This window comes from Zonotrichia albicollis, chromosome 3 (genome assembly GCF_047830755.1).
Source record: "Zonotrichia albicollis isolate bZonAlb1 chromosome 3, bZonAlb1.hap1, whole genome shotgun sequence".
Lineage (NCBI taxonomy): Eukaryota > Metazoa > Chordata > Aves > Passeriformes > Passerellidae > Zonotrichia > Zonotrichia albicollis.
In genome coordinates this window covers 89,345,783-89,363,930 of record NC_133821.1, presented here as the reverse complement: position 1 = coordinate 89,363,930, position 18,148 = coordinate 89,345,783, and the positions used below count along the sequence as shown (strand labels likewise).

The 18,148-nt window shown below is 42.2% G+C and overlaps 1 protein-coding gene across 5 annotated transcripts in view; it reads left to right on the top strand.

The window, feature by feature from the left end:
• The window catches only part of LPIN1 (lipin 1), an 80,449-nt gene that overhangs the window by 6,552 nt on the left and 55,749 nt on the right, over window positions 1-18,148 (top strand). For 2 of the 5 annotated variants that reach the window (XM_074538095.1, XM_074538098.1), the window contains exon 2: window positions 14,710-14,766. In XM_074538095.1, coding sequence (XP_074394196.1) covers window positions 14,710-14,766 — 57 coding nt within the window. Of the gene's footprint in view, window positions 1-14,709; window positions 14,767-14,809; window positions 15,450-16,647; window positions 16,794-18,148 lie in introns of those variants that run through there. The other 3 variants (XM_074538096.1, XM_074538097.1, XM_074538094.1) reach the window with 3 other exon arrangements.

Sequence of the window (18,148 nt, the reverse complement as noted above, 5' to 3'; positions counted from 1 at the left end):
TGATATTTATCTTCCCCTTCTTAGAAATGAGGCCATATGATATTTAACAGCTTGTAACAAGTAAAACAAATTAAATTGGATGTACCCTTTAAAAAAAGGTCAGATAATTTGGATGTATCCTTATATGGAGATATTTTGTATACCTTCTAACCAGTTTAAAAGCTTTGAACTTATTCACTTTTAATTTTTTTCATCTCAGGAGTGTTTTTTCCTGCATTGTGTGGGGGTTTTCTCTCTGCTCACCCTCTGCACGTGGTACAGCTTTGACTCTAACACCATCCATACTGCAATCTGCTACAGGACAGAGGTGACCTTTGCAAAGCAAACAATATCTCATCAGGCAACTCAAGGGTAATTTTTACTTACACAAGCAATTAGGAATTCAGCATAGCTTTGCTAATAAAATCATTAATTTTCCTTTAAAATATGGAAATTATGATGGATTACCCTATCTTTTTCTAAGTATTTTAGGATTCCATGGACTCATTATTTCTTGGATATTTTAAGGCAGAGAAGGATCAGGGAGAGGTACAAACTGAGGCTTTGTGGGATTTCCATCTCAGTAAATATCTCTGAGAAATCCCTGGAGTTCAAAAATGTTTTTTCATTATAAATTTCTGAGCCCCTCCACTCTGCCAGTTTTGCTTAGAGGTTTTTATGAGTCAAAAGCATCTGAGAGGCAGCATTCCTTCAGAGGGACACTTTGGAAATTCAATGGAAAAACACTCTTTAATGAAATAATTTGCAATAAATATTTTATTTGAAAACTCTTTTGCAAAACAACAGTTTCCTTAATCTATTTCAGCTTTATTAAAAAACAAACAAACAAACACAAAAACCCAACAAAAAGCCAGACTAAACTCGAAGGAGAGTTTTCCCAATGGGTATTTAAATGTCCTTCACCATTAATTCCTTATTGGATTCACTGTATGAGTCCTGGTGCTTTTGTAAGGTCAGTGGAAATGCAACAGTCATTGCAAGTGAGCTAACTTAAAGCAGTTACAAACATGACCTTGGATAGAAAAAGTTTGGGTGCTCTCAAATCCCTTCTCCTGGAAATCTAATGTTGTCTGTGCAACAGAGGCCAAAACTTGAATATAAGTGAGGGCAGACTTGACTCTCAGCTAAGGCTGAGAAATGAGCTGTGGCTCTTGCCCTGGTCAGAGCAGTGCTGGCCCCAGACAGGATGACAAAGCTGTTTTCCCTCGTGCTGCTGGATGAGTTTCAATAACCCTCTGCAACTTTCTCAGCTGCTCCATCTGTTGCAAGGGGATTATGCTAATAACACCTTTTGCAATATATTGCAACATTCACCAGGCTGTGCTGTGTGTGAGCAGGGTAATGCAGTTTATAAATAAAAACAATCATACTTTTCCCCCCTTCTATATGAAAAGTAACACTAAGTGAAAGGAATTTAAATGAAAGAAGATGCTAGCCCTGTTTTTCATCAATTTCCTTTCCTGCTTCCCTCCAGCAGCTGTATTAGGTTTGTAAAGGACAAGCCCATGAAGATGGGCACAGACCACAGCAACACCTGTGTATACAACCCATGCTAGAAGGTTAATGTTTTCTTCAAAATTAATACCCTTTCTATCCTTTTTCCCCCTAGGATGGCAGGTTTTAGATAGTCAGGACCCAATGGTAAAACTGAGAACCAGGTAGTTTTCTTTAACTCCTACTTATTTGACTAACCCACGAGTTTTTTCTTCCTCCCTTGGTCAGCGCTGCATAAATCTCAATAGATCAGGAAATAGTACAGAAAAGAGAGCTCTGCCAGGACCTGTGAAACAAAAAGAAGATGGATGGTAGAAGGAATGGCATTTTATCTTGGCAAAACTCTGCGACAGTCAAAAAGGTGGTTTATTAATAGTGGTTTGGCAGACATACTATACCAACACTCCATGACTGCAAGAAAAAGACCAAAGCAGGTGTCTAATTTCCTGCAGGCAGCCTGTCCCTGAGGGATGGCAGATTTTTGCAGCAGGAGAGGCAATGGTCAAGTTTCCTCAGTTTTCTTGGCAGCTTTGGGCAGCTGGGTAGGAAAAGGAAGTTTCTACAATGGATGCAGAACTGTGAGGATGTTCTGGACTGAGAATTAACCCAGTCCTTACTGCAGGATCCAGACACTTGGCTTTTGCTTGGGCACTTGTAGCCTGTAAGCAGGAAAGGACAAACAAGCAGCACAGCCCATGGGGATGCAGCCAGGTTTGGCAGAAAGGCTGGGAACAGAGGGGGTTAATGGTGAGGGTGAAGCAGAGTTGGAGGGTGAGGGTGGACAGATCCAGGGCCATGGAGACACTGGCTGATGGGGAAAAGGCCTGCCCTGCACACAGCATCCACGTAAGCTGTAGGCAAGAGCTGGGCTGCTTCCAGCCCAGCAATGCTTTTCCTCAGCTTTTGGCAGGAACTGGAAGGAGCCTTTGCCCTACACCGAGGAGGGCTGCTAACATCTAGCCCTTCCTCACATGGCATCTGGGGAAGAAACCTCAATCTCAGCCACTCCAGGGATTCCCACAGGTTCCCTGGGGCTCCCACCTCCCATTTTCCTGTGGATTCATTTGATATCCACCCAAACTGGAGAAAAAAAATGGAACAAACTAGGATGTTGCAGGTTTGTTACCTCATTTCAGTGGCAAGATAGGTTTTGCTTGAATCCATGGAAGGATTTGTTTCTACAGTCCAAAGGCAACAATCCTGTTGGAGTAACTCAGTCCTTCGAATTGCCTCTGTCTCTGTCTCCACTCCCTACAGAGGGAAGTGTGAGCTCACTTAGGTTTCCTCTAAGGTTTGGGAAGAAGCTACTCACTAGGAATCTGTGCAACATGTACACATGGGAGAGGCACTTCCTCACTTTAACTGGCTTGCCTCAGTTCAGAGCCTTTGAACAGGGGTCTTAATTGCTTGGCAACACCAGTAGTTTATTTTCTGCTTTGTAAATCCTCAGACAAGCATTCCTGAAAGCAGGCTGGAGCAGACATACCTCCTGACTACTTGCTGGCCTTGTGGGAGCTGAGCAGCATGCTCCTAACCTTGCCATACACATCAAACAAACCCTTCAGCTCATCCTAGACTGCCTACATTAATGATGACTTGTTCCTTATTATATTAATAAAGTTGGTGGCAAGTAGTAGAGAGTGAATGACTGCCCAGATTTCTGAATGCTAAGATTTGGGAAAACTTCACTTAAATGAGTGAGGATTACACAAAAGAGGCACCCTGTCACAAGGATTTTCATTTTGTCCCTGTACAGTGTGTGACAAAGTGATCCCCAATTAAAGCTTCAAAGCACTGTTGAAAGCCAATAAACAGCAGTATAGAATATGAGTCTTAGTGAATCTTCTTTTTCTTTATAAAGCCTAGGATATTTTTATACTTTCTTTATAAACTCTGGGATAATTTAATGCTGCAACAAAGGAAGCTCTTTTGACTGCTAAACTGTTTTCCAGGGTGTATTTGCACTTGTTTTCACTTTTTCATTGACTATGAGAGTTTTGCTTGAAGAGAAGTTGATTTTGATGGAAGTGGTATGCTCTAGGTGAGATACAACAGCAGATCTACCCTGTGAGGAAAAAGGATGGAAAATTTAATGGGAAAGAATAGCAGGCAGTTATGAAAATGATCTTTCCAAGGCAGCTCAGAGTTACATTTAGAGAAGAAAAGTTTGTATTTAAACGTTCTATGTCATGCCATGCTAAGGAAGCTTAAATGGACCATGCTCTAATAGTGCAACACTCTCTGTGGACTAATTAGAAAGGGAATCCAGGCAACACCATCTTTCTTAGGAGTATTTAAGGTAAAAAGGGCAGCTCCAGGATCTAATTCCACTTAAAAAGGTGGCCTTGAAGGGGAACTATTCTCTCACCTTAAATTCAGAGAGGTACATCTGGGTTGAATATAGTAGGATTCTTACATTAAGTATCTTTGAATTAGATACCATAGAGACTCCAAATCCAGTGCTATCTCACTAACACAAGCACTAACAATCCAGCCCAGAAAAAGGATATTTTTCTATTCAACTGATGCCACATAATGAAGGCTGTGGCCTGGGTGAAAAAGGCTCTGAAAAGGTCAAGTCTTGTGATGGCACCTCAAGTGAAATAAGAATAGCTGGACTTATGTGCTTACCCTCTGCAGGAATCCCTACACAAAGTAAAAATTACATTATGGGCACTGCATAATGAAGTGAAAACAAGTAAATATGCAGGAGCCTGCTACAGTGAACAGATTATTCTTGTCACCATCTTTCTTTTTGCTGACTACCTAATCTGTGAAGTTAATTTAAAAATGAATCCTGCCGGTCTGGAGTACCAGGAAGTGTTAACTTCTCACAGAACAATTAACAATCCTTCACCCACTGAAGTCAGGAGTACCTTTAAAGTCCAAAGTAGTCAATAAAAGATTATTCACAAAATGGAGCTTTGAATGTTCCTGTGATCTAACTTCTGGGAAAATCATTCCAGTCCAGGTAACAGAAACAGGACTTGGGATCCTCCAGTGACACTGGTGGACCTCTGATGGCCTTGACTGTGTTGCTAGATGCTGGGGGAAGTTTGGAGGTGGAGGTCTTGTAACTAGTCTCTCCATATTGTCCTTAAACAATAAAGGCAAAAAAGACAGTCCCAAAGCATTCCTGAGGGCAGCTGGTTGTGCTCTATCAATCCAGCACTGCTTCACCACCAGCCTAGCTGCAGTGGCAGCTTCAGGAGTGTAAAATAAACACTTGGGGTTGCTCTACTCTTGAGCCAGCCAGCGCTTTGTGGAGCATCCACTGATTACAAACTTCATTCTTTGCAGCCAGAGATCTGTAAAGCTTCACCCATAGTGCTGCCCTGGCTGGAGAAAAACTGTGTGACATTTAACAAAGAGACTGATGGCTGCCAGGCCACTGAGCCTTGTTTAGGCAAAATACTGAAGAAAGTAGGAGAGGCAGAAAACTTCTAAACGTGTGACACTATGACATGGCGAAAGAATTTCAAAGCCAATGGTGTTATTTTAGTATTAATTAAAGCCCCGTCAAGTCCAAGGGACTATTAACATTTAAAAAACATTTCTAAATACTTTTAAATCTTTCTGTGTGAACAAGTACTAAATGTGCACCACAGAAAAAATGTTCCTGGCCCACTGCGTTCTGAGATGCTTCTTTCCAAGAATTTTATTCAAACACTTCCTCTTGTTCTGCACATGCTGTTTTTCTTCTACTCAGCAATGTTGCAGCATATATTGATTGGATTTTATGACTGCCTTCTTCCTAGAAACAGTCCTGAACAATTTGTAGCATTAGTGAGAAAAACAAATCACTTGCAATGAAGAGGCATGCTCCCCTCTTTATTTTCTGCCCTTCTGGACAAGAGCCAGCAGGGAGCTGCTTCCAAAGTCTATTTATGAACATGTGTTTACTTTTGCGTACACGCAGTCTTTACTATATGTGAGCCCTGTGTACTGAACCAATGAAGTCAGGAACTGTGAAAATTGAGAAATTCGCTTTCATAACAGTAGTCTGAGTTGATAATGTTTCTCTATTTTATATTAAAAAACCAGAAGCAGAGTGAGCTTAGCCGGGTTGTGCAGCAGAGCACAGACAGCCTGCAATAGCGCCAGGCCCAATGGAAGTTTCCAAACTTCCTGACCTATCCCTCAGATGCTGGATTGTTTTTCGTTCTCTGTTCCACTCCAGAAATCTGATTTTGGGACACAAGGTCTCTTCATATTACAAACATACCTATGTTCCACAAAATGACATAAACTTTCTCCCTAAAAAGCTGTGACTAGGGAATCTCTTTAAAAGCCCCTACAAAAACTACACACAATACAATTTTTTCTGCTGTTAGGAATTTGCATGTGAGGTTTTAATATTTGAATGCTTGAAGGGTTTCAAAGAACAGCAAGCCTACCTGGTTTTTTTTTTCCCCTAGATGGACAAAAACCCCTATGTATATTTTAATTGAGTAATGGAGGCTTGTCATGACCCTATCAAGCCTGTCATGAAGCCATACATTAAAATCTGTTTTGCCTATCACTGCTGGTGCCCTTGATGACTCTGGACAGTGACTAATGTGCAAGTACTTACATATCAGTACTGACTTGATGGAACTTCCCACTGTGGCAAAATTTAATATTCTTTGAATGAATTGCATTCTGATGGGAGGCTTCCCACAAATCAATGGACAGGGGGATGGGAAGCATCATGGGCAGCCTAAAATAGCTATGATACCCATAGGGAAGACCTCTGAGTAAGTCTACAAGGAAACAAAGTAAATAGACAGAGAGAATAAAAAGCCCGGCTAGGTTTTACAGGTCAGGCCCAGATGTGGCCATTACCTCCCACCTGCCATGACCTTTATGGCTATCGAGGCAGCTGCCGTAGGCAAATGGACAAAGGGTTCAATCATAACATGAAAGGCTCATGCAGCTTTTCAGTGTACAGCGCAGGTTTTTGCTGTCATCTTCCTAACCCCATTACCACTCTTGAAATTCATGCCTAAAATTGCACAGAAAACAAATGGGATCAGGGAAATGCCCCTTTCTGAAGGCTCCCCACCAGCTTCTATAAGGTATTTGTACAAGGTGTTTGTATGTGACCCATGACAAAGTTTGCTAGCAAGCAAAAGCACAGTCTGTGCCTGGTACTATTTGAAGAGCAGGCACAGCACAGCACAGCAGCAGCTTAGCTCTGTGTACTGCTGGGTGCTGGGAGCCTGGGGATCCAGCATGTGGCACAAACCCAGTTCCTCAAGTCTTTAAACAAGCCTGCTGCCAATTCAGCTCGGCTGCCATACCTGTTTGACCAGAATCCCTCTGAACTAAATCAGGAACTTCTTGATAGTTCCTTCTTTTTTTCTCTTCAGAGAGTCCTCTGTTTACATGACTGAGCACGTATCTGTGTCTCAGACTCAACATCAGTGGGCTAGATGAGCTTTGTTTGCTCTGTATCATGAAAACCCAAAATTTACAGATTGTGGTTGCAGATGGTACATTCAGCCAGATCTAGCTCTGAACTCCTTTGCCTTGCACTTAACAATGCAAGGATGACCCAAAGCCCCACCAAGCCTAAGCCATGGGCAGCGTCAATACTGCTGTCACAGAGCTCGACCACTGTCCAGGTTTAGAGCAAATTTGGGGAAGAATGCCCCCAAAGGAGCTCCGGTGGGAAAAGCAGATCCAATCGGCCCCTCCCCCCAACTGGTCCGGGAGGAAAGAAAAATACCTCCTTGGAGAAAGGTGGAAAAAAAACCCTGTTTATTAAACAATAAGACCAAAACAGTATCAAAACAATGAGACCCCTTGCCACTCTAAAAGAGATGACAAACTGAGAAAACCCCGGGTTCAAGCAGCAGCTCACTCAGTCTCTGATCAGTCTCTCAGTGCTGGAATTGTCGCAGGCCAGGGCCGGCCCAGTGGGCCACAGCTGCAGCTGCCGGTGCTCTCCTGGGTGTTCAGTCCAGAGCAGTTCCAAGAGGTCCAAAGAAAAGGGAAAAAAAACCAGTCCAGGGAACTTCTTTGCCCCAGCTAGCTAACACTAACTAAAAAGCAAAAGAAGAGCTCTCTGTCCCGCTGTCTGTCCGCAGACAACACAGTCAGGAGCAGGAATGTGGAGGAGTGAGTGCAGTGTCTGAAAACAAACTGCGCGCTTCTTCTCTCTCCCCCTTCACTGTCTGTAACACTCTTAAAGGTACAAAACTTATTATTATTCAACATAAACAGAATGAGACGATTGGGGATAAAAGCATCATATAGTCAACCCACGACAACCACCCACCAGCTTTCTGCTCCTGGCTGTAAGGAGGAGCAGCCATTTTCACCCTTCTCTGGTGAGGGGCATGTATTGCCCTCCTCTGAGCTCTGGGGAAAGCTGTGGGCAGCAGCTGCCATGTCCAGGGCTGACGGAGAAGCTGCTCAGGGTGGCCTGTGGGGCTGGAAAGGGTGATGCCCTGAGGGAGGGTGGGGTGAACATCAGGTGATGTGGATACATCACCTTATGAAACACCTTTTGGTAGCCTAGGGTGGTTCCTAAGAGAAACATTCCCATGTGCAGTGTTAACTGCAGCCATTAAAATACCCGACAAAAGCAAGTGCCCGTGTGGTGGTGGGGCTACCCCCTCTGCCAATGGTGGCGGCAGCCAAACAGGCCCTGCCCTGCTGAGCGGTCTGCGGGAGGTGACAAAACAGCCTTTATCAGCACGCCTTGCAAGGTGTTAGATAAACAGCTGATAATTCTCTCTATGAGCGACTAGGGTGAGATTAAGAAAAGGGAGGAGCTCAGCAGGAAAAATACAGACCTGGCGTGAGGCTCTTTCAGGGCGTATTTCAAAGACCAGGGTTCCCTGTGTTAACCCAGCCCTGGGATATTCTCAGTGAGGTTTCTGGCTAAATGAGCAGATTCATAGGGTCTTGCTTGCAGTCCTTAGTTTTACCTTTATTTCAAAGTCACTTCAAAGTGTGGTGAGCAAACTAGCATGCTTGAGTTCTCCTGCAGTTTGCAGCAGCTCCAGGACAGAAGTGCCATGGATATTCTCACCTTTTTTTTTTTTTTCTTTAATTTATAGGCTGGATTATTACAAAGCATTCAGTTTACATCTGGATTTCAAAATCATTTAGGAAGTTGGTGTAGTACACTGGAAGATGAACTCATTGAGAGCAGCCCTGCAGGGAAGGACTTGGGGGTTCTGGTGGATGAAGAGCTGCACAGGAACTGGCACTGTGAACTTTCAGTCCTGAAAGCCAAATGTATCCTGGGCTCTGTCAAAAGGAGCTCTGGTGAGACCCTGCCTGTAGTGCTGCATCCAGATCTGGGGTCTTCAGTTAAGGAAAGAAATTGACCTGTTTTTGCAGAGGAGGGACACAAAAATGCTGGAACACATCTCCTATGAAGACTGGCTGAGAGGGTTGAGATTGTTCAGCCTGGAGAAGAAGAGGTTCTGAGGAAATCTTAGATTTGCCTTCCAGTACTTGAAAGAAACTATAAAAAAAGAGGAAGAACAACTTTTTGCATGAGCAGTCAGTGATCAGATAAGGGGGAACAGTTTTAAACTAAAAGTGGAGAGATTTATATTCTATTTTAGGAAAAAAAATCTGTACCGTGAGGAGTGAGGCACTGGCACAGGTTCCCAGAGAAGCTGTTAATGCTCTGTCCTCGGAAGCATACAAGGCCAGGTTGGATGGGAATTTGAGTAATCTGGTGTAGTGTGTGACATCCCTCCTCATGGTGGTGGGGGATTGGAACTAGATGGTCTTTAGGGTCCTTTCCAACCCAAGCCCTTCTATGATTACAATGCAGGTATCTGTTGTATTGCACCAAATGGTATCCATGTTTTCAGCAAGGAAAGGACAGGGAGAACACTGCTCATGCTGCAAGAGGAGCCCTGGCACCCGTGATGTCTCCAGAGAAATAGTGGCTATGAGGGCTGGGCAAGCAAGAAGACTCTAAACTGCTGTGATCTTCCCACCCTACTCTCTCATCTTCCTTTGTCTCCATGTATCCCTTGGGACCCTGGAGCTGCCAGAGTGCTTGAGCATAATGGCTCCTTTGACTTTGGACCAGGTTTGAGTGAGGCAGTTAAACAGAACTGGTTTCTTGTTGTGCTTCCTCTGCTTCATATGATAAAACTTGACTCTGGCTTCCATATTCTTAAAGTTCTTAAACTGTTCGGTGGTCATCTCCATGGGCAGCAGCTCCCACGTTGTCTCCTACAGACCAGCGGCTTTATTTTGGTAGCCTTCTTATAGAAGATAAACATAGACAAGGGTGTTTTTGTTTGGAGTGTTAGAACATCAAGCCATTTAACTAGGAATTCACTACTGAAGTTTCTGACAGAACTCTTGGTAGCTACATTTTTTTTTCCACATTATTTACTGATGTCCCAAGCCTTGTCTGACTAGTTACAACTTCTCCAGGAAAATTAAAGTTATCAGTCAAATCTGACTTATTTGAGACGCTAGGAAATGGTTTTCTTACTTTAGGTCACTTAGAAAGGCATTATGATCATGTGGCAATTGGATTGTCATCTTACCTTGAAAGAAGGTGGCCCTCCTTCCTCTTTGTTCCTTAAAATTACTCTGTAGTGGAGATAGCATCTCCTCCCAAAAGGTACCTACTCTGGTTCTCTGAAAGAACAGACTAGCTGCTTTGCACTAGGCACCCATACTGCAGGGAAAATATAACTCACTTTGGGCATCAGATGCTCCTCAAGGGAAGTAATAGGATGTTTCTATCTGATACTAGCAGAAATAAAACACTCAATGTGTACTTAACTACATTTAGAGGTGTGATTACTGTAGGAACCTGATTTAAATTACTTGAGTAATTCACAAATGACTAACTTTGTTTACAACACCTGTTGCATCAGTGTGATGAGCTAAACACCAGTCAGGTGATGTCGTGAGACTGAGTCAGAAGTTTGAGACAGAAGAGCTGCTTAGGTCACCCTGCCCATCCCTTTGCTACTCTGCTGTGCTTCCCTATAACTCGTTTCTACACTGCTTTTTTAAATTCAAAGCATTTCATGTAACAGTTTTCATCACCAATTTCTGTATTTTTTCCCACTGTGAGATTTCCTTGCCAGGAAAGAACTCCTGAAAATGGATTCTCATTCTGCCACGTCACTTTATCATAGACTAACAGAATTCAAGGCTGCAAGAGACTCAGAGATCATCCGGTCCATCTCTATGCCTAGAGGCAAATTCAACTATAATTAAAACATTTCTGTCAAATGTGTGTTCAGCCTGCTCTGAAAGATCTCAGCCTCTTCCGCCAAGCCATACCAGAGCTTGGGTGCTCGTACTATTATAAAGTTTTCCTAATGCCTAAATATTTCCTGTTTCTTTTCATGCTCACTGCATTTCCACATCTCTCCCAAGGGGGCATGGATTACAGCTACTAGTGCTATCTTTTGCTTGCAATATTTTTATATAAGATATATATTTTTTCTCTAAGTGAGAGTATGAAATATAGACTTATCTGTTCTGCAAATATCAAGCCATACCTGTTATCTCTGAGTCTTCTGTTTTACTTCACTTTCTATCAGCTAAAAGAAATATCTTCATTCTTAAACATTCCATAATTAGTTGGGAAAAGTGCAGTTTGGCTTAATGCTAACAGACTGGGCAATATAGGGTCATAATGACTCTCTTTAGGGGTCAAAGGGCATATTTTGCTTTGCACCACAAATTAAAGTTTTCTTATAAATATTATTGAATTTCCCCTGACAGTATAGAAGCATATTATTTATTTGAGACATCAGGAGAGCTGTTCAATAATGTCCACACTCCCAGAAGCAAAAAATCTCAGGTAGCTTCTCAGGAGATCTGGATCTCTTGGCTACACTGGTGATAGTAAACTAAACAGTGACAGTGCCCATTCTCTGGCTTTGATGCTACCTGGTGTGATCCAGTCACCTCTTGCTATTATTGTTATTAAGCTCCATCAACGCTAAAGACCAGTTGGCCTCCTTGACAGGCCTGTTGGAAATGCTCTGTGCTTGTTCCCAAGCTGGGAGCTAACAGCTGGCTGTGGCAGCACCTGTGCCAAGTGCTGTTTTTCCAGCATCAGGGCTCAGGCCAGTGTCCCAGTGCCTCCACCTGTGCCTTGACTCTGATTGTCTCGTACAGGAATAGCACTTGTGTCCTATTTCACTAGCTTAAATGCAAGGTCATCCTTTCCCCAAATTAGCTTGTTCTCTAAGGTCAGCAGGGTGCCTTCTGAGGCTGGTACAACTAAAGGAAAGATTTAATGCATTGTGTCTGCTTTGAAATCATTGTTGCTCATATCAGTTTGCTTTTCCAAGACTACTAAATAGGAAAGGCAGTTGATTTACAACAGTCACTCAAAAGAATGGACAAAATATAATTCATTAAATTATAAATTTTTCCATTAATTGCAGGTCTGAATGAAAGCTCCTCAGGGTTGTTTTTCAAATGTGAGCAGGAACAAGAGATTAGACAACTAAAAACATCAAATACTTAACTGCAATATTAACTGTACTTTCAAAATGTTGGCAGAGATCCTGGAGAGTCGCGTGGTTGTTGCACCAGTACACAAAGAATGTTTTACAGGACTGTCTCTGATCATTGTTTTTCAGAGGAACTGAATGCACAGGCAGCAGCACTCTTATAAAATTACCAGCTCTGTTGCAACACAGTGTTGACTTTTCTGCTAATGAAATGTACTGTTTGCCTGTGGCAGTTCCTATTACGATGTTTCTGAGATTTATTTTTTGGATTGTGGAATTTTGATTGTTTTTAAGAAAGAAAGAAAGAATGTGTGTTTGCAGCCATGAAAGCCAACTGTGTCCTGGGCTGCATCCAAGGCAGTGTGGGCAGCAGGTGAGGGAGGGGATTCTGCCCCTCTGCTCTGTTCTCAGGAGACCTCACAGGGGCTGGTGCACCCAACTGTGGGGGCTTCAGCACAGGAAAGATGTGGAACTGCTGGAGCAAGTGCAGAGGAAGCCACAAAGGTGATCAGAGGGCTGAAGCACCCATACTCTGCAGACAGGCTGAGAGAGTTGGGGTTGTTCAGCTTGGAGAAGAGAAGGCTCTGAGGAGACCTTATGGCACCTTCCAGTACCAGAAGGGACAACAAGAGAGCTGGAAAGGGACTTTTTATGAGGGCTTGTAGGACAAGAGTGAACATCTTTCAGTTAAAAAGCAGTTTCAGTTTCAGTTGAAAGAAGGTAGGCATAGATTACATACTAGGAAGAAATTCTTTACTGTGGGGATGGTGAGGCACTGGAACAGGTTGGCAAGAGAAGTTGTGGGTGCTTCATCCCTGGAAGTGTTGAAGGCCAGGCAGGATGGGGCTTTGAGCGCTCTAGTCTCATTAAAGGTGTCCCTGCCCATGGCAGGGGAGTTGGAACCAGACGGTCTTTCAGGTTATTTCCAACCCAAACCACTCTATGATAGCTCTTAAACACAAACAGGCACATGCAGCAGGAAAATGCAATTATATTGAATACAGCATTTGCATACAGCATGCATCTGTATTTCAATTATTAATTTAGCCTGGAAGAGTATTTCTGATCATTTAACTACTGGGGCAACAGTGCCAGTATTTTTATTCTGCTTCTGAGAATAGAAAAGATAGACCACTTGTTAAAATAATGGACCATGTGGAAAGAGGTCTGTTCCTAACTGAGATGCTAGAAGTCCTTTGTAATGCCAAGTAAGTCATTTAATCAGTGTGTATTTCAATTTCTTAATTTGATAAATGGAATTTACAATATCTTCTGGTCCATAAGGTTGTTGAGAGACTTGGTAAATTCTGTTTGAATACTGTGGTGCAATCCTTAGTGGAATGTTCCAAGTGCAAGACATTGTCATGAACAGAGAAGGCCTATGTGCCAGACCACTGTCTTCCTCTGATTGTGCCACCTCAAACTTACTTGTCACATCCCCCACATGAAATTATATCCTAATTACACATGTACCAGAGTGTGTGAGTGTAATTACCAGTGTAATTAACAGTAATGGAACCCTTAAGAACTGGACGTACCAGAACTAGGTGAATTTCTTTCTGTAGTGCTTCTTTTGCTATTTCTGATTGCTCCCTATTTGTAATGGTTTCATAGTCCTTATTCAAATGGAAGAAAATTCAGGAAAAGTATCATTTTATACCTTTTCTATTGGCTCAGTAGAATTCCACAGAGTATTCTGAGTGCCATATAACTTGAGAATTATAGAGAGCAGAATGTTTTTCCTTTTTTCCTGATAAGCATTTTTGTTTGAAAAATGTTGAGATTTGAATATGAAGGAATATGGGTGTTTTGAGAACACACCGCCAGCAAATCTGGCCATAACTTTTCTAGGCAAGAAAAAGAAATCTTTCAAACTATTTGTTCATATCATCATCATCATCATCATCATCACCGCTGTATTTATTGATATTGTAGAGTTAGTCCTTACAGAACGAAATTTCACTATGGAATAAGAAATATTATAAAATGCCCTTCAGAATTTCTCCTGAATAACTTTTCCTTTTATTTATATGTGTCCCTTCATCTCCAGCAACACTGAAAGCTTACCCTACTTAGTGGGTATTAATTAATGTCAATATATCTTGCAACTGTGGCTTCTTTAAAAATGAAATCACCGTTCACTCCTACTTCTGTGCATTCATAAAGAGGTTGTCACAGCAATTGTCACCTCAGCTGAGGGCTCTGTCTCTGAAAGTCACAGCAGTCACACTGCTGAGGCCCCTGTGCTGCCTGTCTGCAGAGGAATTACTCATGGAATGTACTCATGCCTCTGCTATGCAGACCCTGAGCACCAGGCTGCTTCAAAGGGGATGAAGTGTGCTCCTCTTGTTCTACAGAACTGCTTTTCCTGCCCTACTGGGTACTAGAGGTCTTCCTGTACCATGAACACATCTAGGGATGATGACATATGAAAAGATCTTTGGCATCCCCATCCTGCAAAAACACTGTTGTGGTCTATGCTTCTTCAGAGGTCACAGAATTTGCCAGCTTCCGAGTTCTCTCCAGCTCTACTAGCAGAGGACTAAATCCTTCAGCAAAACCCCTGAAAACTGAGATGGTGGAAAAACAATTGAGAAAATTTCTCGGTCAAGATAAAAAGTGAGGATGACACAAAGGCTTACAAAGGAATCTTAGGAGAGATATTCACTGAAGCTGGGTTTCAAGTACCATGATTGAGGTCTGTATATATTAACTTCTGTGCATGGTTAATTAACTACATTATTTTTAATTTTGTTTCTTTCAGATTCCATTGATGAAAGATCCTGGTTGGATTCGAAATGTCTGGACACGCAATCTAAATGTAGGAATTTAATTGTTCATTTGCTTTTTAACTCCCGTGCCTTAGAGCAGGCCCAGCTTGAAGCCCAGTGGTCTTTGGTAAAGCAGGATGAGGAGTGGTTAATTCTTGCCCACGTCCTGGTACCCAGTGCAGAGTGTCCAAGTGGCACTCTTTGGACACTGTGTCATCACTATAATGTGATGTTATTATTCCTGTGAAAGGCTGGGTAGCTCTGTGAAACTGGTGGCCCTCATATGTGGGCAGTACTAGCAGGATAAGGATGGAAAAAACATAACAATTTGGAAATTTGTCACTTGACCTGGACAATAAGTGCAGAGTGATCAAGCCTATGGCAAATGTGAGATGCAAGACATGTCCCAAGCCAGGGAAAACATGCCCAGACACCCCTGCTGCTAATCTCCTGGAAGGCAGAGAGCACATCTGTGAGGTGGTGGTCTTGGGACACAGCCATGGATTGACTGAAGAATGACTCAGGAGAAGGAATGAGAGGGGGAGAACAGCACTTCCCATCCCAGTTATAGAACTGCCACTGCTGAATGATTGGCTGAGGAGGCAAAAGAGGCAGATCCAGGGAACAACCTGATGCTTGTCTAAGTGACTCAGGACTCTATTCCTCAGAGTGACCTACTCTCACAAGTGATGGTGGGGCAGAGTATTTAGAGGCTGACTTGATGAAATCACAGGTAAGTCCACAGCGTTTCTACTCAGCACCAAGCAAAGCTGTGCAATCACATCCGCCTAGTGAGCTATTGGAGCCACTGTCCAGCTCTGCGTAGGCTTCACTGAGGCATTAGCCTGGGTGGAGTGTGATGTTAGCATAGCTACACTGCTAGCTCATGTAAATCCCACCTGGGGCTTCCAGACAACCTACACAGTGCAATGTAGGAGATTCTCCATGCTTTCCAGAGGAATCTTCCTGATCCAGGAGCCTGTGGAGACTTGCTTGTAGCTTGTTGGTGTGGGAGCTGGTTGGCAGAGCCGGGCAGCCTCTCAGTTGGGTCTGGCAGACGTAGGAAGGTATGTCAGCTTCAACAAACTGAGGATCTAACCTTCATGCTGAGCTTGATATTAGCAATGTCACGCAAACTGGACAGCTACATAAGCCAAACAGGCAGTCTGAAATTAGGGATTGCTGTTGGCAGGAATTGGGTTTGGACATGCAATTCAGTAGCTGTGCTTTGCAGACAGAAAGGTATTTGGGCGTTGAAAATGCCAGTAAAATAAACAGAGAAGGAACTCCAGTTAGCAAAGGACAGCATAAAATGTGAAAATTAAACACATGTGAAGCGATGCTACAGATGCGATCTTTTCATTCCAAGCTTTGGGAACATTCAGATCTGCATTCAGGTGAGATTCTGAAATTTACAAGAACATCTGCTGGGTAATCAAAACATGCCATGTAAACTTGTGATGCAACTTCGAAAGAATGGAGGATAATACATATCTGCAGTAAGATTATACTTTAAGAAGGATCAAATTATGGGTTATTTGGGCAAAATTTTTAATTTTTAAAAATCTCTCAGTACTATGGTTTTTGTCCTATATTTCTCATAAGCTAGTACATAAATACATTAAAAAGAGGAGGAGGAAGAATTTTGTAATTCTAACCACTAATGATAAAAAAAATCTTAGAGATTGTGCAAATAAAAGAGGTGTTTGCACTAAGCTGTGCCAGTATCTGCAGAGAGAAGTCAGCAGTATGAAACAAAAAGTGAGAAAAACATATCAGGCTGAATTTGTCACAGGAAGCAGAATTACACAGAACAAATAACAACTGACCTGGACAAAGTAGATAAGCAATAAGCATGATCCCACGCAAGCAACATGAAAAACATGCAGGGTGAATGAACTGGGCTGTCATCTAGGGCTGCAGGGGAGTGACATCTGATATCACTGGGATGACTGCACAGCGAGGTTTTTTGTTAGTGCCCAATTGCAGTGTGGGGGTTGGAATGGGGAAAACGGTCTCTGAAGAGTTCACATCAGAAGCAGACATGTACCTTGACGTGACTCTGACCTACCTGTGGGTATGACTTTGTTTTTTATTCTATTAAATAGGATTATTTTCTTTGTTTTCTGACCAGTCCTTTGTCTCTTCTTGTACTATGGCAGAGCTTGATAAAAGCCACTGCTTTCCTGTTCCTAGTCTTGCTTTTTAAAAAAAAAAATCTTCACCTGTTTGGAACAATGAGCAAACCCTTTGCTTGTGTAATACAGAGTTCACTGGCTTGAAGGGGATTATATTGCTCTGTCTGAACTGAGCACCAGGACTGATACTTTCAGACTCTAAACTCACTGGGGTTGGAATTCTCTTTGTGCATGATACGACCAACACAATGTGGCTGATGTGTGAGTAATAAAACAAGCTGATGTTGTTTTTGTGGGCAGAAGGTGCTGGCTTTGAGAGACTGTGCATGGTATGTAGATTTGTCTGAAGTAGATATGAAATGAGGGTAGCAGGAATGAGGCAAAGTACCTGATGAATTCTCAAATTTGCATAATGGAATATGGAAAGCATACAGGCCACCAGGACAAAGGTTTTCTGTTCCAGGACGTGCTGTACCTAATGAAATGGATTTCCCTAATTTCACCAAAGTATATTATTTCCATAGAATTACACAAAGTCCTTGTTTTAACACACAGTTCTGCTGTATTTAAGGAACAAGGCTAAATTATTTTCACAGTGTGGTAATTCTTGAATGCACCTATTTTCTTAAAACAACTCTGAAACATAATGTTTTTAAACAATTCTTGCATATATGCACAAGAGGTGGTAAGCTTTATTCAAACAGTGAAGAGGAATACACGGAGACAGAATTGACCCATTTATGTAAGGGCAGGATCTAAAGAGCTACATGTAGAGCAGGCAGGCTTGATAATACATTCATTTATAGTATCTTTATACTGGAATAACTAAAATTGGCTCAACTTTTTCAGTTCAACAGTGAATTACATTTCCTTCTCATGGATCATTGTCTCTTGAGAGCTATTCAAAACACATCATACTTTGTGACCTTACACAGACCTAATAAACACCCCTTTAAGACAGATGTGTTTCACTTGCAAAAACTGTTGTGCATTTTAGACTTCAAGACTCTTTTATACTGAAGTTTTCATTAGAGTAAAATTTTAACTTTTGCTCAGCTTTCAACATACTGGCAGAAATCAGAGAAAAAAACTTTCTTTCAAACCACAGACTACAGTTCCTCCTTTGGTTAATATACCCTTTGTCACAGCGAATCTAAATTTAATTTTCCAAGTAATTATTTTTAGACTGATGGAGATGAAATGTTGTTTAATTATAGCTCTAAAATAACATTCACTACTCTGTTCAGGGATTTTAGTGCTATAACACTTCTGGAGAGACTACACTCATTTAGAC